The sequence below is a fragment of the Gekko japonicus genome, unplaced genomic scaffold (genome assembly GCF_001447785.1).
Source record: "Gekko japonicus isolate JY-2015 unplaced genomic scaffold, Gekko_japonicus_V1.1 scaffold9, whole genome shotgun sequence".
Lineage (NCBI taxonomy): Eukaryota > Metazoa > Chordata > Lepidosauria > Squamata > Gekkonidae > Gekko > Gekko japonicus.
In genome coordinates this window covers 1,803,302-1,826,326 of record NW_015168044.1, presented here as the reverse complement: position 1 = coordinate 1,826,326, position 23,025 = coordinate 1,803,302, and the positions used below count along the sequence as shown (strand labels likewise).

The 23,025-nt window shown below is 46.1% G+C and overlaps 1 protein-coding gene across 1 annotated transcript in view; it reads left to right on the top strand.

The window, feature by feature from the left end:
* Positions 1–4,952: 4,952 nt before the first annotated feature.
* The window catches only part of PLEKHA2 (pleckstrin homology domain containing A2), a 48,175-nt gene continuing 30,102 nt past the window's right edge, over positions 4,953–23,025 (top strand). Inside the window, exons 1-4 of the mRNA XM_015414210.1 lie at positions 4,953–5,093; positions 9,526–9,582; positions 13,876–13,924; positions 17,848–17,945. Of these exons, the coding sequence (XP_015269696.1) occupies positions 4,953–5,093; positions 9,526–9,582; positions 13,876–13,924; positions 17,848–17,945 (345 nt within the window). The remainder of the gene's footprint in view (positions 5,094–9,525; positions 9,583–13,875; positions 13,925–17,847; positions 17,946–23,025) is intronic.

The window sequence follows — 23,025 nt, the reverse complement described above, 5'->3', positions numbered from 1 at the left end:
GGTGAACCCAACAACAAAAATGGCTGCCAAAAGAGGCGGAGCCAACCACAAAACCTCCAGGACTGAGGTCATACTTAACTTTTAATAGTAACAGTTCAGTATTTTAGGCAGAAGCTCTGTTAAACCAGATGCCTTTGAAAATGAACATATAGTTTAAAAATGTCTTGCATATACATTTTCAGTTGCGCAGTGAAGGCCCCGGTCACACGGAAGGTTTTGGCCTGGGAGAGGGACGGATCGGGGGCGCAGCAAATGGGCGCGATCTCACTGCAACATCTGGGAAGCAGCGCGCACCTGTACCCGATCCATCCCTAAAGCCGGAAAACCCGCTGCAAAAAAGAACCTCCCTTTGGCCCGGGAGAGGGACGGATCGGGGGCGCAGCAAACGGGTGTGAGCACACCACAACATCTGGGAATCAGCTTGCACCCATCCCCAATCCGTCCCTTCAGGCCAATAACGGGCTGTAAAAAAGAACCACCCCCAGAGGAGGACTTACCTGGGATGCCGCATCAAGCGCGGCTGTGGGATCGCTGGTGCACTCTTCGTTTGCAGCAATCCCGGCTCCCGGCCAAATTGCAGATGCTCACACATGTGCAGTTCGGCTGCCTCGCTTCCCTGTCAGTGGCTTCCCCCGGGCATCTGATCGTGCTGGGGATGAAGTGTGCGGCGGCTCAGGGGATCTATGTGATCCCGCTGCCGCATGTCTCTTTTGGTGCGACTTTAAAAAGCCGCACTTTGCCCGTGTTTCCCCCCCCCCGGTGTGGCAGGGGCCGAAGATCCTTGTGCTATGGTGGCAACTACTTTAGGAGCAACTTCTTAAAAATCTGCACAGCCAGCCAGATCTCCAGTGGCCAAACCAGAAGCCCTGCTGAGCAAGGACCCTGCCCACTTCCTAAAGACACTCGGCAGGTGCCAGGAAAGATGTCCGCAGGATCCATGGTGCCCACGGGCACCATGTTGGGGAACCGTGATGTAAATGGAGCCTAAGCAAGGAGGATCCAGGGGCTTACAACTGCAGGCTTTAGGTCTGCAGATACTATCTTAGATCTGTCACTGTACCCAATCCTTTCCTTCAGGCTTCTGAGGTGCATGCCCTTTGCAGGGGATGGATATGACTTAAAGGTCTTGGCAGTGCAGCATTGCTATTCTCATTGTTAAGCACGAGGCACCACTGTGCTTTTGTAGCCTGTGTAACTAACATCTGCAAAAATAAATACCTATAGGCTCTAGTACCTGAGAAGCTTATGTTAGAATAAAACTTGTTCCCCAAGACTCCTATTTATTTTGGCTGCAGCACTCACACGGCTGTCCCACCGGTAATAGCTACATAGTGCAGTTACCTATTGAACTCTCTTGCAGCGCTTTTTCCCAGAGTTACTTGGCTTTTTGCCCTGATTTTTTTTTTCCAGGAGCAAGTGTGTGGGTGTTGTCAGTGGATAAGAGAAGTAGTCCTGGATTTTTACAGGCTAGAGTCTGCAGTTGGTAGAATGCTGAGTTGGCAAAATGGACTGCCTCCCCTTCAGGCTGCAGATAGAGGTTACTATTTTGGACAACCCTTCATTAAAAAAACAAACTAACTTTAGGGAAACTGAAAGCTAGCACATCAGGGAGAAACTTTCTACTCTCTTCTTTGTGTTTGCTTTGCTGAATTTCTGATTGCAGGGAGTTTTTAACACAAGGGAAGATTTCCAATGTGTTATTCTCTGTGGTGGGCTGGCCCTTGCTGGAGGTGTTCAAACCGAGGCTAGGGCAGGAGGTGTGGAGCTGGGGGTTGGACCAGATGGTATACACAGCCCCTTCTGTATCTGCTGTCTTGGGGCATTTACCTGAATGTGTTAACATAAGAAGATCCTACAGGATCAGACCAGTGGTCCATGTAGTCCTGCATACTTTTTCACACAACAGCCAACCGGTTGTCATGGAGGGCCAACGAAGCAGAGCATTGAGGCTGGAGCCCTCCCCTGCTGCTGTTGCTGCCTCCCAACACTGGTAAAGGTAAAGGTTCCCTTGCTCGAAAGCCAGTCGAGTCCGACTCTAGGGTTGTGGTGCTCATCTCCGTTTCCAAGCCGAGGAGCCAGCGCTGTCTGAAGATGTTTCCGTGGTCATGTGGCCGGCATGACTAAACACCAAGGTGCACGGAACGCTGTTACCTTCCCACCGAAGTGGTACCTATTTATCTACTTGCAATTTCTTGCTTTCAAACTGCTAGGTTGGCAGGAGCTGGAACTAGAGATGGGAGCTCACTCCATCATGCGGCACCCGGGTCTCGAACTGCTGAACTACTGACCTTCCACAGCCTGCAGTTCAGCGTCTTAACCACTTGAGCCACCGCAGCTCCAACACTGGTATTCAGAGTTTTGCTGCCTCTGGAATTGAAGGCTCTCTTCAGTCACTGTAGCTAATAGTCACTGATGGACCTCTCCTCCATCTATCTGTCTAACCCCCTTTAAAAGCTGTCTGCTTATTGGTTGTCACTTCCTGCCCTGGCACTGAATGCTACCATTTAATTGCTCATTGAGTATGCTTATTGGTTGTCACTACCTGCCCTGGCAATGAATGCTACCATTTAATTGCTCATTGAGTAAAGAAGTATTTCCTTTTGTCTGTCCTGAACCAATTTCCCAAAAATTTCATTGGATGCCCCTGAGTTCTAGTATTATAGGACAGTTTCTAAGGCTTTAGTGTTCCAGGGCAGCTTTTTTTAAAAAAGTAGTTTCTGAAAGCTTATCAGGGGTTCCCCAAGACTAGTAATAAGATCCATGCTTCTTTAGAAGACAGTTTGAGCACTACTTGTGATAAACCCCTGAAATCCACAGTCATAGTGGAGCATTGAGTTGTCCTAGGTAACATTCTGCATCCTAGTGAAGTCCAAGATTCCTGTTTGATACCTCATATGAACTGAGTGGTCTCTAATGAGCACCTGAAAACATGTCCCAGAATCCTTTGCAAACTCACAATGCCCCTGTGGCCCACGTGCCAAATTCTTTGGTAGATGAATTTCCATGGAAAGGGTTCCCTGAAAGCAGGAAGTATTAAAAACCACTGCACTAGGGCAAAAATTCCAGCTCTTGCATTGTGAGACATCTCAGGGAATCCAGGGACATTTTAGTTTGCTGTGAACTTTTCTGATGGTTTCATAACAGCTGTTCAAAGTTTCCCTCTAGCAGGGGCTTTTTGATTACTTTTCTCTGGAAGCATCTGTTTGGTGTGATGTTGGTCTGGCGTAAAGAGGGGACAGTGATTAAGACTGAAAGGGAATGCCAGTGGTATGGGACTCTTGTACTGGTGGTGGGGAAATGACCTGTGCTTATGTTTTTTAATGTGTAATAGTTATCTGAAAAGTTAATCTGACTTGCTGTGCTTTAATTGACAGGGTGTGTGTTAAAATGTCTTGCTTGTAAATAACCACTTGCCTGGTCATCTGTGGTGAATAAGATTCCAGGAGATCAGACACAGATGCTTTTGTATTTCAGAAGTTCATGTTTCCCCTTTCCCCCACTTTACATTATCAGCAATGTGCCACAAATGCTGAATGCCAGACCCTAATTCCAGGGTTTGCTAAAAAAATTATAACTTTTCTTGCAATGTTAAAGTTTTGTTTGTCAGACTTTTTATAGAACCTGCTTATAGGGGCAATCCAAGTCATTTTGTTCTGAGAGGTTGCAAATTCAAATGCCATCTGCTTACCTCTAATGAACGTTGGGCACAATTGATTGGGAAGTTCTCCTGCATAAGTCTCATTGCTCTTATGCAATTCTTACTCATTTCCATGAGGTTTGTACAGGAGAACTTACCGAGAGATTGAACCTGTGGATCAGATTTGTCTGTCTCCCATTCCTTTTATTGCATTCAAAGTCATTATGGTAGGACTGTCTATATCCAAAGGGGCTGGCTCTTGGGATAACAAAACAATAAACTCTATCATAATCTGTACACAATTTATTATGTCCTGCAGGCTTAACATAACTTGCTTCGGAAGACTTCTATATCCTGCAGGCTTAACATAACTTGCTTCGGAACTCACTTCTAGCAATCCATTAAAGCATTAATTAAACAACATCTAAAATTACAACACAAACCACAAAAAGATCAGCAATACAATCAGAACATTTTTAGTCTGTGTTAAGATTTTTAAAAATTCAGATTTGGGCAAAGGCAAAGAAAAATTAAAACAGTAAAACTGGGGGAAATAATATATTGGGGGAAGGCTTGACATATGAAGTTCAACAAGTTTGATGTCAGGTGTGCTGATGCAGGAATAGAATTTGACCACCGAGGTGCTGCAGCACAGAAGAACCTGTCTCTGGCCGACTTATTCCTGAAAGTGGAGGCACACTAATCTTAGCCAGTGAGTGGACAGGCTCAGATGGCAGCAGGGGGTTCTTCAAAGGCATTTCCATTCAGTGGCCTGTTTGTGTAGGCCTCCAGATGACCTTACATGCATGGAATGTGTGCTTGTTTGATGCAGAGAAGTTTCAGTGAGAGCATACTAGGAAACTGTAATTAGTGATGGCTTCCTAAGGCATCTCTTCCTCCCCTCCAGTGTAAGAGTACCTGCAGTAGAAAAACTCAGGTGTGTACCTGTCACATGTTACCATCACCATTCATGCTTTCTTAAAGACATACTCAGATCTATTGCAAGGGCTGTGAATTATTGGACATGTGGGCTGCTTTTCAGGCAAGCCCACATAACTTGTAGTTGGCAAAGCTGAGCACCTAACCAGCCATATATCGTGGCCCCATCAGTCCTTGCTAAAATTCGTCTTTGCAGTTCCAGACAAGGAGGCAGGGGGAAAAAACCCTGCCTGTGGCTTGTGGGATGCATTTGGGACAAACTGGGCCACAAGTTGCATAGTTCCATTCTGGTGTAAATTGTTGTGGACTTGCACAAAGCCTGAATCTCATCTGTATGCATCTCTGATTCTCAGGGGGATGCTAGAAGGAGCCCAGAATGCCTTATGTGGATCGTCAGAACCGAATCTGTGGGTTCCTGGACATTGAAGATAGTGATGTCTGTGGGAAGTTCCTGCGAAGATATTTCATCCTGGATACCCAGGCCAACCTCCTCCTTTGGTACATGGACAATCCCCAGGTGAGGCTTTAATCTCAATAACATTCTTTGCACTGTCAGGGGAAACCCCCCCCCCCCATTTGATTCCCATTGGTCTGTGTTTGTGTTTTTTTGCCCTTCCAAGGTAGACTTGAACTGCAATGTGATGCTGTGATGCATATGTGGTTGCTGCTGAAAGTAGCAGCCCCGTGTATTTTCCTCCTCTTTTCCTTCTCCCTCAGGAATATCTCATAATACAGAACACGTTTCTTGACATGATTGCATTTTGGATCTCTTCCCCTGCTCATCCACATTTCCTGTCCCCCCTCGAGCAGCACAGAAACTGGTAATGCAGTGACATTCTGCGCACTTTGTTTTGGATATTGCCAGGGGAAAGGAGAAGTGACACGGAGCTGTTTTCTCTGGTGGCACCGTGGCAGCTGTGCACGTTCCCTAGGGGCTAGTTCCTGCATCATTCCTGCACGAATGCAGTTCTTGGGGGTTGCAATTTAACAGAGGCCTTTGCATGTTTTTAAAGACCAGTGGTAAGTTAAGTAACTCGTCTGCTACTTGGTGCTGCGCACGTCCCCTAGGGGCTAGTTCCTGCATCATTCCTGCACGAATGCAGTTCTTGGGGGTTGCAATTTAACACAGGCCTTTGCATGTTTTGAAAGACCAGTGGTAAGTTAAGTAACTCGTCTGCTACTTGGTCTCATGAATCCAAGCCCTCTATTCAGGGGGGTCTATTCACACTAATCCTGCCAACCTAGCAGTTCGAAAGCAAGAAATTGCAAGTAGATAAATAGGTACCACTTTGGTGGGAAGGTAACAGCGTTCCGTGCACCGGAGGGTGGGAGCTGGGCCTCACACCTCTACATTTTCTGGGTTTCCTTATGTTTGTTTTTAGTAGACAGATCATATATACTCCAGGGATTAAAAAGGTTCACTGTGCTTATCTGCAAAGGAGCTGATGTCATTCACAAAATGCAGAACCAGCATCTGGCAGCCTCTGTGCAGCTTTGTAAGGGGTAGGGGGGCACTGTGTGCCCTGGACTCTACTTCAGCCATTCTAATACAGTGATACCTTATCCAATGGGGGGTGAACGATGTGTGCAGAATCTCCCTTAGAGCAGGCGAGATACTCCAGGGATTAAAAAGGTTCACTGTGCTTATCTGCAAAGGAGCTGATGCCATTTACAAGATGCAGAACCAGCCTCTGGCAGCCTCTGTGCGGCTTTGTAAGGGGTAGGGGGACACTGTGTGCCCTGGTCTCTACTTCAGCCATTCTAATACCTTATCCAATGGGGGGGGTGAACGATATGTGCAGAATCTCCCTTAGAGCAGGCGAGTTAGACTCTTTTCTGGTTATTTCCAGTCTGGCATTTTGTCTGTTGCACTAAATGACTGATGTGTGGCTTTTCTCCCCACCCCACCCCCGTGCTCTGATGTGAACATGAGCCAATCCAGAATTGGCATGGAGAGCTCTCTGACCTAGGGTCTCTCTTATCCAGTGCTAGAAAAGAGGACTTCAACTGGAGCAGGGTGTTGAACAACAGTCTGAAGACACTACTCCGTTGTCTAGGTATAGGTAGAAATCCAGACTTTCTATACTAAGTGAAGCCAATCCAGAGGCTTCATACTGCCTCCCAACAGCAGGGGCTAATATAGGACATCCCTGTTGCCTTTATGTGTATGTGCATGCGCATATGTGCAGCTGCACCTAAAGAGGGGCTCTGAAGCTTTGTCAGGCATTGTTCTAAATGGTTTGTTAGCTACATCCAGGCTGGGCTCTTGTTTCAAGCGCCAGGATCCTTGGTACAAGCAAGGGTTCCAAGTTACCAGCCGTCATTTTCTGTCTCATGAACCCAAAGAGGAAACCTGACCAGCGGCTCACTCTGACTCATACCCGCCTTCCTCAATCTAAACCTTTTTGCAAGAAAGCCGCAGCAGATCCTATTGTTTGGGAAACCCCCTGGCCAGCTGGACAGTGTAAGCTGAGCTCTGAACTGAGCCAGACCAGTTTAGAAGATGGCATGTGCACAAGGTCACACCCCATCGCTCTGGACTGAGGCACTCTGAAATAACCGCCACTGCTTGATTTTAGTGATTAGCATTAGTCCTTCACACAGAAAATTTTAAAAAAATGACAGCTGCTCTTTAAATGGCCCTGATTTTTGTTCAGAGTGTGATGGGGTTGGTTTAGTGTAGTGGTTAAGTGCATGGACTCTAATCTGGGAGAGCCGGGTTTGATTCCCCACTCCTCCACTCGCAGCTGCTGGATGACCTTGGGCAAGCCATAGTTCTGTCAGAGCTGTTCTCTCAAGGACAGTTCTGGAAAGAACTCTCTCAGCCCCACCTACCTCACAGGGTGCCTGTTGTGGGGAAGGGAAAGGAGTTTGTAAGCCGCTCTGAGACTCCAAGTGAAGGGTGGGGTATAAATCCAGTATTCTCCTCCTCCTCCTCATAGTGTGGAAAGCTCCATCAGCCACCTCTGGGATGACTTCTTTGCAGCTCCAGTTAATGTTTAGCTCTTCTGCCTGCATGGCTAGTACAGATTCTGTGATTTCTCCCTGTGCTAGCAACACCCAGCTCATTAGGAGAGATGTCAGTAGCTTAATATTCAACCACATGGTAAGCTCATTACAGGAATGGTATGGCAGCAACCACAGGGGCAGTAGTGGCACCAGCGTTACTCTGGATAATGTATAAACAGGGCCCAAAGGGATGTTGAATAAGCTTAAACCAGCTGGGTGCCTGCAAGGAACTGTGGGAGGGAGGAATGATACAGAAATCCCACCTGACCCTGCCTCCCCCCAAATATTTCAATCCAAGTTTCTGTAAACTTTGATGGGTTTGAGCAAGCTAATCCCCACCACCACAGTTTTTTTCTTAAAGTGACTTTCAGTGGCTCTCAACATTGTGTTCCTCCTGGAGCATATTCAGTCCTCACTGGGCCTTATTGGTTTGTGGTTTTGCCCCCCCCCCCCCCCCCCCCCAACTGAAGACAAAATCTTTCTGTATGCCAGGCAAGTTCCCCAAGTATGCAGCTGCCTTAACCTTATCTGTGAGCAGGGGGGTTTTTTGTGACCGTTCTCACCGGTGTACTGACTGAGTACTGGCACCTTTAGGGGGCTCTCCCAAGTCCTGCAGGGGGAATTGGTGGAAATTGGAATAACCTAATATATGAGTAGTGGCACTTCTTCTTTTTTAAAAGAACTTTCTATGAGTAGCCCAGTTTTGCTGATTGCCTGATCATACTGAGGCCTGGGGTTGCCACCCTCCAGGTGGTAGCTGGAGACCTCTTGGGATTATTACTGATCTCCAGGCACCAGAGATCAGTTTACCTGGAGAAAGTAACCACTTTGGAAGGAGGACTCTATAGCAGTATAACCCATTGAAGTCCCTCCCCTCCCCAAACCCTACCTTCCTCAGGCTCCACCTCCAAAATTTCCAGGTGTTTCCCGATCCAGAGCTGGCAACCCTACTGAGGCTCAACTACTTTATTAGAGCCAGCATGGTGTAGCGTTTAGCATGTCAGGCTAGGATCTGGAGACGCAGGTTTGGATCCCCATTCTCTCATGACGGCTTGCTTGGTGACCTGGGGGCCAGTCACACTCTTGCCTTAACCTACCTTGCACGGTTGTTGTGGGGATAAAGTGAAGGAGAGGAGAGTGATGTAAACGGCTTTGGGTGCCCATTGGGGAGAAAGATGGGGTATAAGTGAAGGAAGTAAACTAAAAATATAGTGAGATTCTGATTTCTCCAAAATAAGGCAACAAAAGGTGTTTTGAACAAAGTTGCCATCTGATTAGGAGCAGGGCTATTTTTGGGCAGGAACGCACAGGAACGGAGATCCGGCTGGCTCCCAAGTTGGCCACGCCCAGCAGGAACTCATTAGCATAATACGCCACACCCAACAGCAGGAACTCATCAGGATTGGCTACATTAGGGGTGTGTGGCCTAACATGTAAAGGAGTTCCTGCTACAAAAGAGCCCTGGGTTTTGACAACAAACAAGGTCAACAGAATAACAAGCAAAAGGTGGGTGTGGCTGGATAACCACACTTCTGGTAACATGGGGGTGTGGCCTAATGTGCTAATGAGCTGTGCTGTCAGGGGTGTGGCCTAATATGCTAATGGTTTCTGCGGTTGGCTGTGGCCTATTATGCTAATGAGTTCCTGCTGGGCTTTTTCTACAAAAAGAGCCCTGATGGAGGATCCACAGTGGTGACAGTCACCCTGTCTCAGCCTAAGCTCCCTTGCAGGGTTATTGTGAGAATCCTGCTTAGGGCTACCATGAGGTCCATGGAGGAAAGATGAAATCCAAGCATGACAGAGTGGGCCAAAATCCAAAGATCATCTGTCTCAGTTTTAGCATGCTTCCTACTAGGCACCAGTGTTGCTAAATTAACAAAGTGAGACCTTAGCCCATTTGTTGCTGGCTTCTTGGTTAATTAACTTTTACCCCTTTTCAGAACTTGGCTATAGGAGCAGGAGCTGTGGGATCTTTGCATCTGACTTACATTTCAAAGGTAAGAACAAGATGGAGATAGGACTGCAAAATAGGACACTGGGCCTGATGCTTTTTTAAAGTCCTGATCAGTGTTCCCTCAAAGCTGAGTTAGTGTGAGCTACCTCACAGTTTTTTTAGCCTCTGGCTCACACATTTTTGGCTTAGCTTAGGAAGGAGGGCTCCAGAGCAAACTGATATTATGCAGGAGCCAAATTTTCCTGCTCACAACTTTAATGCCAGCCGCTCGCAAACTAGATTTTTGCTCAAAAGACTCCACAGCTTAGCGGGAGCATTGGTCCTGCTCTTCTTCTCCTCTGAATATAGTTGTGTTCTGGCAACTGAATAGCTCTTTGCAGCTACAGGAAGAACCTAACCTGGATGGGGGTGTCATTGTAAAACTTTTGGGCAGGCATTGTTTCCTGTCCCATACAGGGCTCTGCATACCCTAGAGGTCTGCAGCAGGAGTGAATGATGTCCAAAGTGTGTGTGTGTTTAAATATCATTCCACCACTACTGCTGTGGCAAACCTGGGTTGCAAGCAGTGTTCCCTGTAAGCTGAGTTAGTGTGAGCTTCTGGCTTCCGGATCACACATTTTGTCTTAGCTCAGGAAGGGATGGCTCCAGAGCAAATGAATTTATGCAGCAGCCAAATTGCTCGCTCACAGCTTTAACGCCAGTAGCTCACAAAGTAGAATTTTTGCTCACAAGACTCCACAGCTTAGAGGGGACGTTGGCTGAAAGTTGCTCAGCATGACAGGCAGGGGAGTCAGTACTCCTTGCTGAGACAGAGACTGGGTTTGAATTTGAGCCTGGGTCTCCTAGATCAGGCCACTTTATCCATTAAAGCACAGGAGCAGGGAGATTTCGGTGGTAACCGCCAACTTGTGGAACTCTGCTCCAGGAAGTTCTCCTTGCCCCCACGCTTGTCGCATTAAAAGTGTCTGAACCTGAATCTAAATAAATGTTGGTGAAAACATCCCTTCAAAAAACTTTTGTTCCAGAAGGCCTCTAGTTCTATTCTGTAACTTGATTTTTAGACTGCTGTGTTTTGGGGGCATGATGGTGGATTTTTATGCTTTGGCTTAATTGCTCTATATTTTCTATGCTTTGTACTGTTGTGAACTTTGCTGTCTTTATGATCTATTAATTTTGCTGCTGCTTGTTTGCTTGGTTTAATGTGGTTTTGATTGTTTCTATAGTATCAGCTGCCTTGAGTGTTAAGGTTGATTAACAGAAAGATAGGATATACATTTTCTAAAATGAACTTGCGTACCCTGGCTTTCCTTCTCCATACCCTTCTTCAAGTCTGTCTGCCGTTATGCAGCTGATATCTCGTCTCTTCCTCTTATTTCCCCTCCATCATCTTCTGTGCTTATCTGGTCATGAGGCTCCGGCCTGCTGCGTTGCTCCGCCTCCGCGCCAGTTGGTCCGGCCTCCTTCGCTCGCTCGCTCCTTGCCTCGCCAGCCACCATTTTTCTCCGTCGCCACTGCTTCGCTTTGCCGCTCGCCACTCACCGCTGCAACACAGGGACGGGTGCCTCCCCGCTCTAGTGTCATTGGGGGTGTCATTGTAAAACTTTTGGGCAGGCATTGTTTCCTGTCCCATACAGGGCTCTGCATACCCTAGTGTTCTGCAGCAGGAGTGAATGATGTCCAAAGTGTGTGTGTGTTTAAATATCATTCCACCACTACTGCTGTGGCAAACCTGGGTTGCAAGCAGTGTTCCCTGTAAGCTGAGTTAGTGTGAGCTTCTGGCTTCCGGATCACACATTTTGTCTTAGCTCAGGAAGGGATGGCTCCAGAGCAAATGAATTTATGCAGCAGCCAAATTGCTCGCTCACAGCTTTAACGCCAGTAGCTCACAAAGTAGAATTTTTGCTCACAAGACTCCACAGCTTAGAGGGGACGTTGGTTGAAAGTTGCTCAGCATGACAGGCAGGGGAGTCAGTACGCCTTGCTGAGACAGAGACTGGGTTTGAATTTGAGCCTGGGTCTCCTAGATCAGGCCACTTTATCCATTAAAGCACAGGAGCAGGGAGATTTCGGTGGTAACCGCCAACTTGTGGAACTCTGCTCCAGGAAGTTCTCCTTGCCCCCACGCTTGTCGCATTAAAAGTGTCTGAACCTGAATCTAAATAAATGTTGGTGAAAACATCCCTTCAAAAAACTTTTGTTCCAGAAGGCCTCTAGTTCTATTCTGTAACTTGATTTTTAGACTGCTGTGTTTTGAGGGCATGATGGTGGATTTTTATGCTTTGGCTTAATTGCTCTATATTTTCTATGCTTTGTACTGTTGTGAACTTTGCTGTCTTTATGATCTATTAATTTTGCTGCTGCTTGTTTGCTTGGTTTAATGTGGTTTTGATTGTTTCTATAGTATCAGCTGCCTTGAGTGTTAAGGTTGATTAACAGAAAGATAGGATATACATTTTCTAAAATGAACTTGCGTACCCTGGCTTTCCTTCTCCATACCCTTCTTCAAGTCTGTCTGCCGTTATGCAGCTGATATCTCGTCTCTTCCTCTTATTTCCCCTCCATCATCTTCTGTGCTTGTCTGGTCCCTCCACAAGTTTTAAAAAATATTTCTTCATATGAACATATTGAACAAATGAAGCTGTCTTATACTGAATTGGACCCTTGGTCTATCAAGGTCAGTATTGTCTACTCAGACTGGCAGTGGCTCTCCAGGGTCTCAGGCAGAGGTCTTTCAAATCACCTCCTACCTGGTTTCTAACTAGAGATGCTAGGGGTTGAACCTAAGACCTTCTGCATGCCAAGCAGCTGCTCTACCTCTGAGTCACGGTCCCTCCCCAAAGGAAAGGACATACATACCTGCCTTATACTGAATGAGACCATCAGTCAATCGAAGTCAGTATTTTCTACTCAGACTAATGGCAGCACTCCAAGTCTCAGGCGGAGGTCTTTCAGATTGCCTACTGCCAGATCCTTTAACTGAAGATGTTGGGGATTGAATTTGGGACTTTCTGCATTCCAAGCAGATACTCTATCACTGAGCCACAGCCCCTCCTAACTGTATTCTAAACCTATATTTTGGAAGGAAGAAGTGATAAGCTACGTTACTCATGCTAAATTTAATTTTTCTTGCAGAAGAACTTGAATTCTCTTTCTCTTTCTAATCCCCCCTCTTACTGTTGGTAACATGCTGCGCTCTCTGCAACATTATGGGCCACTAAAGATAATACCATTCTTGAGGTGTTTAATTGGAAATGTAATGCCATACCAGCTCCACTATTTGGTGTAGTGTAGATATATAATATGAGTGAAGAGGATCAGGAAAGGACTCGGATAGCCTTAATTCAGGCCATTTTGTCATAAGGCCCAGCTCCCTCATCCCATTCCTGATTCGCCGCCTCAAACAAGTCCCACAACCTCCTTTTCCTTGTAGGCTCCAGAACCCTAATTGCAGTTGCTGCGTAACATTGCGATACTGTGCATGTGTTAGGGTTGCCAGCTGCCTGGAGGGGAAAAAAAACCCTCCTCCCTGTTCCTTAATAGAGGCATGTTTATCAGATAATATTGACCTCTGTGCCATGAAATCCTTCGGGTACCCATTAAGCCTCTCTTAAACGGAAGGGACATTTTGCTTCAAGTCTGTTGGTGGGCCTAGCATGCGTACACTTGCACAGTGTCACAAATAGAGTCAGTGCCAGCAGCCCATTAGAACGGGAGAGGAAGGAGGCAGGCTCAATATTGCTGCTGGGCAGGACTCTCTCTACCAGTCACCAGGCCTGTCCTTTTGTCAAGTTAATTGCCCTGTGGATCAAGCTGGCTTTTATCTTCTCATCATTTTATAATCTGCATCTTAAATGGGGCAGATGTTGGGCTGTCTGGCAGCCGAGTGGGTGTAATGGCAAAGTGGTATTCTCCACTGTGTACATAGATTGATCAGAGGTTCTTAGTGACTGGTACTCTTAGGAGAGGTGTGGTTGAGTTCTTGTGTGGGTTCCCCCCCCCGTGCTGCTTCTCCCTTTTAGGGTCACCAATATCTCTTTTTAATTTTTAAATTAATTTATTTTATTTCTACCCTGCCCTCCCCGCGAAGCAGGCTCTTCTAGCAAGGCACCTATGCCTTTAATTGCTGCATGAGAGTCAGAAGGTTAGCAAGGGCACTTCATCGCATCGCTTGACCTCTGTATGCTAGGAAGGGTGTCACCTGTTGAATGCCTGTCCAGGATGCCTTGGAATCTGGGAGACTCCAAAATGGGCAGCTTATCCTCTTGCCTCCGAGCACAAAAAATAGTACTCAGGTTACAATGCCGCCATCTTACTGCCATCCCCTCTTCCATTTCAGGTCAGTGTGGCTACCCCAAAACAAAAACCGAAAACTCCTTTCTGTTTTGGTAAGTACAAAGGGCAGAGTGGGAAGGATAATTTACAGCTGAGAACACAGTATGGGTACCTGCTGTGCCCCCACTTCATCCATCCAGCAGCTTTTCCCCACTAAAATATTCATCTTGAGACCCCATCATGAATCCCTAGCTAATTTTGGGAACTAGTGTTGTTTAGTGGCTTGGGGCTGTGACCTGGGTAACTGGATCTCATCAGAGCTGGGAAGCTAAGCAGGGTCAGCCCTGATTACTGTTTGGATGGGAGACCGCCGAGGAATGCCAGGGTAGCTATGCAGAGGAAGGCAATATGGGGTTGCCAGAAGTCGGCTGCAGCTTGAATGCAAAAAAAAAAAAAGTAGCTTGGGAACAGGAGGTGGTTCAGATTCTCCCCGTGCCGGCTGTTTTCCCCTGTATGAACTCCATAATGCATATTTTCTGCCCCGCCAGGGAGGGAGCAGGTAGATGGTTCTTACGTCACTTTTTTGCCATGAGGAATGGGGGTGGGGCTCATCTATGCATTTATTGACTAAAACATTGTAAGATGGTCCCTGCTGGATCCATCTAATCCAAGATCCTCTGTCCAGTGATAAACAGCAGAGCTCTCCCTGGAAGCCCACAAGCCTGCTGTCAAGGGAGCCAGGCCTTCCCTATGGCTTGCCTGGCAACAACTGGCATTGAGAGGTACACGGCTTTTAGACATGAAGTTACAATTTTGCCTAATTGTAATAATGGCTAATAAAAAAGGTAAAGGTAAAGGTTTCCCTTCCTCGAAAGCTAGTCGAATCTGACTCTAGGGGGCGGTGCGCGTTTCTGTTTCCAAGCCGAAGAGCCAGCGCTGTCCGAAGACGTTTCCATGGTCATGTGGCCGGCATGACTAAACGCCAAGGCGCACGGAATGCTGTTACCTTCCCACCGAAGTGGTACCTATTTATCTGCTTGCCATTGCTTGCTTTCGAACTTTTAGGTTGGCAGGAGCTGGGGCCAGAGATAGGCTCCCTCTCCATCATGCAGCTCTAGGGTCTCAAACTGTGGAGCTACAGACTTTCCAGTCCGCAGCTCAGCGTCTTAACCTCTAAGCCACCGCAGCCCCCTTGTGGCTAATAGCCAATTATAAATGTGTGTTTAAAGTGCCATCAAGTCGCAGCTGATTTATGGTGACCCCAGCAAGGGGCTTTCATGGCAAATGAGAAGCAGAGGTGGTTTGCCATTGCCTTCCTCTGCAGTCTCCCTTCTGCGTACCGACTGCTTAGCTTCTGAGATCTGCTACCTTCCCTCCCAACTAGAAACATATCCTCTGTGAATGTATCTAATTCTTTCTAACGGGACCTAAGTTAGTGACAGTGAGTTCCATAGTTAATTTACATATTGTGTGATATTTATTTGCAATGTTATCCTGCCCATAGGGTTGGAGCAGGTGCTGGATACCTTTTTGTTTGTTTTAAAAGTCCCTGTGCATAATATGGAAGGGTGGTCTGTTAATTATGCAGTGCTAATTTTCATGATTACAGATGGGATCTTGAGGTAATTACCTTCATGCTCCTGGCATATATCCGGTAGTTGCAATGGTGGTGTTACCATGACTGCTTTTCTAAGTGTGGGCAATTAATTGTCTTGCAATTTAGTGTGTGTAATGGGAGGTGAATCACAGACCAAGTAGCTCAGTGCTGTGTGTTACTTGGGACTCCTCTCCAAACCCAGATACTTTCAGTCAAGCCATGAGGTCCTTTTCCAGTACTTTTTACAGACCCAGACTCTGTTGGAGACCACCACTGGATTTTACAGCAGATGTGAGACCGCCATTGAAAACAGCAGCCCTGCATCTCCCCCATAATATCGAGCAATATTAAGTGCATGCTATGAGCTGTCCCAAACCCATTAACTGCAGCCCATAAAGTGATATTGGAAAGCTTGCCGTGCAGTGATGTCACATCCCATGTTAGCTATTATGAGAGAAGAGGAGAAGTCACGGAGCTGCTGTTTTTGATGGAAGCTCTGTTTCTGTTATAATGTCTGGCTGAAGTTTCATTGTTCGATAACAGGCTGATTTTGAAGGCAAAGTGTCCCTTATCAGTAATGTTGTTCATATACCCAGGTTTAACTGTGCACAGTTAGTTGCATGCAGAGTCTATAAATGCTGAATGAGAGCTGATAACACAAAACAGGAAGTTCCTGGTTCATATCTTGCTCTTCTTTGCCTTTGTATTCAAGCTGCATCTTGACCTTCAGCACCTAAGTGTTTATTATGCTTTCCCCCAGATCTGCACAACTTGCATGTGCTTATGAGTTCCCTGCTGGGAACTCTGTTCCCAGATGCACAATGCCCAATTCAGATTGGGGCTGTGGTGCATCAGGGGCTGTGGTGCATTTCCCAAACCTGAAGTGTTTCTGGAGGGTGCTGCTTGCTCCATTGCAGGGCTTCATGTGTATTGATGAGATGTACAAAGGTTTCCTCAGTGGGGCAAATAGCATTTCTCCTTGGTCAATTTGGGGTGGGAAAGCAGCATGGGGATATAAGCACCCTCTCCCCATACACCATGATCCCCAGTCCAAAGCAGGCTGGTAATTGAGTCCCCAATGGGGATCTTACAAGCACACGTCTGACTGACAGTCCTTTTGCTGGACCTGACCCAAGGACTGTGTATCATGTAAACAGGCCTCCAGTGCTCCTTCCCCTCTTTATAATACAGGGCTATTCTTCTTTTACAAGAGGCTATTTAAAGACTGCAGCAAGAGAGCATATATGCAGTGATTAGAACATTTGAAAGCAACTATATATGCATTCTAAACATATACGTTTATTCAGAGGTACAGCCTTTCTTCATAAAAATATGCCTCCATGCAGTTCAGAGGGGGTTTAGCCGAGCATTGCAGTGCGAATAGGCATCCAGATCTGCATTGTATCTAGGCTGACCGGTCACATGGAAACTTGCTTCTGTGCATACATCTCCCTAGCTAATTTAGGGCGATTGTATTACAAAAAGTTACCAGTTTGTTAACTGGCTACTTTGTTATTAAGGCCATGTGGTAGAATGAAGGTTGTAGTGTCTTGAGGCACTGGAATGGAGGAACGGACATTACTATTTCAGATGTGCACATGCCAGAAGAAATTCTCTGCATTAAAACAAAAAAACAGTTCCCTGCACGTAGGAACCGGCTCATTAGGAATGCAGCTTCAGTGGCAAATTGTTGGGGTTTTTGAGAAAAATAAAACTTGGTTTTCAGCAGAGATAAAATAGCTTAGCAATGCCAGAGTAAAATAATTCAGACTCAGAGTCCATGTGTGTTTAAAATAGAAAGTTTTTACTACATTCTAGCATAGGGAAGGGTAACTGGGATGAAAATAACAACAGAGCTAAATTCCCTACATCTTTACACTACAACGACAAAACTAGAAGAGAGAGATAATGGCTTCTGTACTTCTTCTTCAGAAACGGCACACAAAGACGGGAAGAGAAGCCATAAAATGCTAAAACGCTTTGACACTTTGCTTCCAATGAAAATCCTAGATCAGGGAGAAGTTTCCCGGGCTTGTAGTTCTAAAACATCATAGGCTACATGAAACGTGTGATTTCCTGTTACAACACAAACAAACCTTTAACCCCATATATACTGAGTGTTTTTAACATGTAATACCCAACACAAATATCTTCGAGACGGTCTTTACCAACCTATGAAGGGTCTAAAAGAGAGAGAAAGGGCTGGCCAGATGAGCTTCCCTGGGCAAGAAATTCTAGAAGTGGGGTGCCAGTAGCAGTACAGCAGCCCTAGACGCCTATGATGGCAGAGGCATTTGCAGTGAGGACGGCTCAGGTGATCTCTGAACATGGCATGTGGGGAATATGCTGGTGGAGCTCTTCCAGAAAGTTGGAAGGAGACTGACCGTCTTCGTTGCCTTCAGCTCTGCTGAACTCTGATGGTGATCTTTGTGTCCACAGTTATCAATGCTTTGTCGCAGCGCTATTTCTTACAAGCCAGTGACCAGAAGGATCTGCAGGACTGGGTGGATGCACTAAATCGGGCCAGCAAGATAACGGTACGTTGCCCTGTGTGGGCACCTTCCGTTCTCCAAGTTTCATTTGATTTTTTTTTCTAGTTTCCTTTCAAACAGGAAAGGTGTAGGTGCTTCAGGTTTCTCTGATAGTGATGGGTCTACAACCACCTTAGGTGAAACCATGGCCATTAACGTGGTGTAAAACCCAACAGAAATAAGTATTGTCTTTAATCATAGATGTTTGTATTTTTCATGGAGAAACAGGTGTTTGCTGAAGCATTGTAAAATGTCACTCCCTTAGAACAGATGTGTTACCTCTAGGCTACATCCGCAGGCTAGACTGATCTTGTCAGATCTTGGAAGCTAAGCAGGGTCGGCCCTGGTTAGTCTTTGGATGGGAGACCACCCCGGAAGTCCAGAGTTCTTACACAGAGGCAGGCATTGGCAAGCCTCATCTGTTCCTCTTTTGCCTTGAAAGCCCTGTGGGGTTGCCATCAGCTGGCTGTAACCTGAAAGCACTTTTCACCAACACACCCCTAGGTAGTGCATCAGTTCCAGGAAAATATTACTTTCTGAATGTGCGAAGGACTTTAATGAGTTGCTGAAGAAGTGTGATTTTTATAGAAATATTATTATACGAGTAATATCTTATACCTTTATGCAAGTATTGCAATGATTGATGTTATGCTGATTGTGCTTCTTGTAAAATAGGCCCGCACAACTTCTGACCCACCATGCCAAGCACAGCCCACATGCCGAGGAATGTCTGGTGGAACAAGCCCTCTGTGACCTTGAAGTCTCACGTAGGCAGCCAAAACCAAATCAAGGCTAATCATTACCGATCTGCATATTTTTCTTATCATATTATCCTAGCAGCATACTTAGTAATTACAATGACGTCATTAGCATCCGTCTTTCAAAGTGTTACGAGTCTATTATTTCAGCAATCCTTGCAATAACCCTGTAAAAGTAATCCTGCATTATCTCCTTACTCCAGATGGGAAGGGCTTGAGCCTGAGAGATGGTGGCTTGCCTGTGGCCACCTAGCAAGTGCTTGGCTGAGGCAGGAAGTGGTGTGGCTCAGGGTTTTGGGGGGGGTTTGGCTGCCTCTTGGAAGGAGCTGCTGTGTAGAACAGAAGCATGCCCTGTCTCTCTCTGCATGCTGAGAAGAGCAGCAGGACAGTCAAGCGAGGTCACTCAGTAGTACAGCAGATTCCTCCAAGTCTGTGGCCCTTGGCTTGTTCCTCATGGTGTTACCCTTCCTGATGCTAGACATGTTTCACATCCCTGGCTCTTTTGGCCTACTGCCCATGCTTCCTGTCCTTGACACTGGTGAGGTCGTAACACTGGCTCTTTCTTCCTGTCATACAGCCCTGATATCACATGACTTCCTGTCACGTTCTTCCCTCTTAGTGAGTCCTGGCTCTGGAAGGGTTGAAAACTGCTCTGTGTCATGTAAACTGCTGCTTTCCCACAGATTGTGCATGAATGTGTGAAATACAAATAAGCTTGCCCCTCTAAAATCATAGGCGTGGGGGGGTTCCTGTTCACAGTCCACATATACTCTGACTTCGGGGTGACCGCCTAGGTCTAGCTCTGGGCATGTATTAAGCTCCCGCAAAGAGCTACAGACATTTCATTCTCTTATTGGGAAAAATACTTGCGAGATCTGAAGCATCTCAGGCCAAACCTTGGTATAGCGGCCAGCTTAGATGGATGGGTTTCCTTCCACCTCAGTGGCTGTCAGGCTGTTGCCACATCAAATGGAACCTGTGGGGAAGGGAACCCTGCTGTGTGTTCCGGCTGCTCTGTGGTGTTCAGAAAGGGTTGTGCCACTACAAACACAGACCTTTGAGAGATCAAAGCACACCTTCCTCCTGCCTCAGCTGCCTCAGCAGCTGTGTCTCAGGGCTTGGCTTTCACTGGTTCCATTACCAAGATGCAGCTGTAATTCTCCAGTTTTTTCCCCCCACCTGCGCTCTGAGGAAACCCTGAGTTTTCTTGGAATCTGTTTTCTAGTGGGAAGGCCAGCAATGGCTTCTTGAAAGAAGAAGAGTACAGCAGAAATGTTTCACAGAATTGTTTGCAATCTTCAGAAGGTCTCTGGCAGATACGTAGAAGGTTTCTCTACAGACAAATCAATACACAAAGATGTCTTTGAGGGTAGGGAGTTGTAAAGATTACTACTTAAAGCCCATAGTTACCAAAGCAACATGTTACTGTCTGTCAAGTTCCTGTGAAACACAGACATACTTCAGTTTGTGTTTGTAAATTAATGGATTATTTTGCTTGGTGTCTCTCTCCCCTCCCCCATACAAATCCTGGGCCAAGAAAATTTATAAAAGATGCAAAAGATCTCTCAAATTTTGTATCTCATTCTTCCTTCAAGGAGCCCACATGTATGCTCCTCCATTTTATCCTGGCAGTCCCTCCGTGGTGTAGGTTAGGCTAATAGATGAAGACTGGCCCAAGGTCACGCACTGAGCTTCACTGGACCCAGGTCTCCTCAGTCTGAAGGCCCAGCCACACATTATGTTGTCTTCGTGTCCTCCATGGGTCCCAGATGTGCTTGAGAAAATGACCATATCTGAGGTTGGCTTAATGAGAAGTACATTCACCTGGATTCAGGGGCTGACTTGACACAAGCATAAAGGCGTCCTGTCCTTTTTCTCCCTCCCAGCTCACCCCAAACAAGAACAGTGTAGTTTCTGAAACCGGAAGTAGTGTCCTACTGCACTCTTGTTTCCTGATTCCCTGGCCCTGCAGACGATGGCTTTCTTGACATTTTGGCCATGGGCTCTTGTCTTGAGAGAACTTTAATCTGAAAGGTGACCCTTTAGAATTGATGTGGAGCCGATTCACACATTATTATTTTAGTTATTTTATTGAAAACATTTTTATGACGTCTTTCCACCCTATCAGGGTCTCCAAGGCAGCACACGTAAAAACACTAAAACAATGAAAAAACAACATTTAAAATTATAAAATAATTCAATAAAAACATATAAACAAGCAATACCAGAACCAGGGAGGAGGCCAGGAACGGTCATTGGGGGGATGCCAAATGAAACAAACAAGTCTTCACCTCCTGGCGGAAGACACTGGCCGATTCTGCATTGGCTTTTTCCTTCGTTGTTTTACCAAACCCACCTTGGAACAGAAATTCCCCTCCACACTGCATGCCGCTTTCACTTTCTTTCATCATCGGGTTTTATGGTACCTTCTGTATAATTTATTGCCGTTCAGGGGTGTCTTTGCAGTCAGTACGGCATTGCCTCGGGGTATCCGAATGTGGTTTTGAGCTGCACCTTTTCCTCCCAGTTGAGAAAATGTGGAGCGAATGCCAGATGCAGAATCACCCACTGATAAAAGGAGACAGACACATTTCCCTGGGGAGGGAGTTCCAAAGTTTTGGTGCCATGACTGAGAAAGCCCTTTCTTGGGTTGCCACCTGTCTAGCCTCACGTGGTGGGGACAACCAAAACAGGGCCTCCAAAGGCATAATGTTTCTTTCAAGGTTTCACCTAAGATGTTTTATGGATAACTGTGGAATATGAATGGGGTGCGACAAACTTGGTATTTGCAAACCCTTGTATTGTGCATGTATGTTCAGTAAGGAGCTAGGAATTGGCCATAGCAAGCCCATCATGTAAGAAAATACCCTAAAATGCTGACAATTAAGGATCCGTAACATTTGGAAGACCTGCCTGTCCTCTCAAACAGTTATTCCAACTAGCAAAAGCCTTTAATCTACCATGTTCTTACTAATAGCAGAGAAAAAACCATTGGGACATCTTTTTACACAATCGCTTGATGAAGCTTATTCATGGGGTGATGTTGTTCAAGCGATAATTACAGCCATCATGTATCGTTCTGATTGCTTGAAACTGTTAAAGCTGATCACCCATCCTGGATAATGGCTTACGTAAACATTTATAAAGGGACACATGTCCAGTTATCAGTTGGTGCAGAAACCAATAAAAGCCATTGAATTGCTATTTAGTATCACTGTGCTTAAGCACCTTTAAGAGTTGACTTCTCACTCATTTTCAAACAAGATAGATTGTCATGCTCCCCTTCTTACAGAGGCTGCAGAGTAAGTCTTTATCACTCAGCCCTCATTTCCAGTTGTTGCCTTGGAAATCTCAAGCTCCTCAGTGACTAGTGAGTTAATTTTTAGCAAGCTTTGTGGGCTTGCAAGTCATCTTTCTCCCAGGCTACAACTGTGAGCATAGACAGACAGCAATTCTTCATGCATTTGCTGGGCTCAGCATTTTGCTGCCTTCATCATTCCCGATGTGGTTTGAGACCAGAACTGTGAATGCTGCGTCATAGCAGCCAGCAAGGATTTAGGCCAGTTGGGTGTTAGCCTATTAAAAGCTTACTAATGCCTTAGCAAGTTTTACCAGCCCAGCCCACAGCTTACCTTTACCTTTGGGATAGAAGCAAGTAGATCCAACCTGAATTCGCTACAAGATTGTAAAGATGAGTTTTTACTGTTCAGCGGGAGAAATGCAAGAGGGATCCGTAGTCTGAACCAATGTTCCTCTGGTTCAACCTGAATGTTGTACTGGGAAGGCCTTACCCATTATGCTCCACCCAGAGAGATACATCTGTGGATACCAAGAGCTGCCAGACATCTCTGTGGGATTAGCACCCAAAGGGCCACACAGGTGGCGGTGATGATGTTATGGCAACTTGTGGGAGGATGCCTGAGCATCTTTGAGCCCTTATGCTGGGCAAGCACTTAGAAGGCAACACCCGGTATAGTAAATGTCATTAGAGAGTACCAGCATCGCTGCAGGGGGTGGGCAAATGACTTCATATTGCAGCCTCTCCAGAGAAACTTGTCACTGCAGTATGTTGTGCTGGAAAATCAAGAGTTCTAGTCTCCAAGGAGGAAATACGTTAAGTGCCGCCAAGTCCCTTCCACCTATGGTAACCCTGTGAATCAGTGTCCTATTGTTAACAGCCTTGCTCACGTCTTGCAAACTGAGGGCTGTGGCTTCCTTGATTGAGTCAATCCATCTCATCTTGGATCTTCCTGTTTTCCTGTTGCCTTCAACTTTTCCTGGCATTACTGTCTTTTCCAGTGATTCTTGTCTTACCGTAATGTGACCAA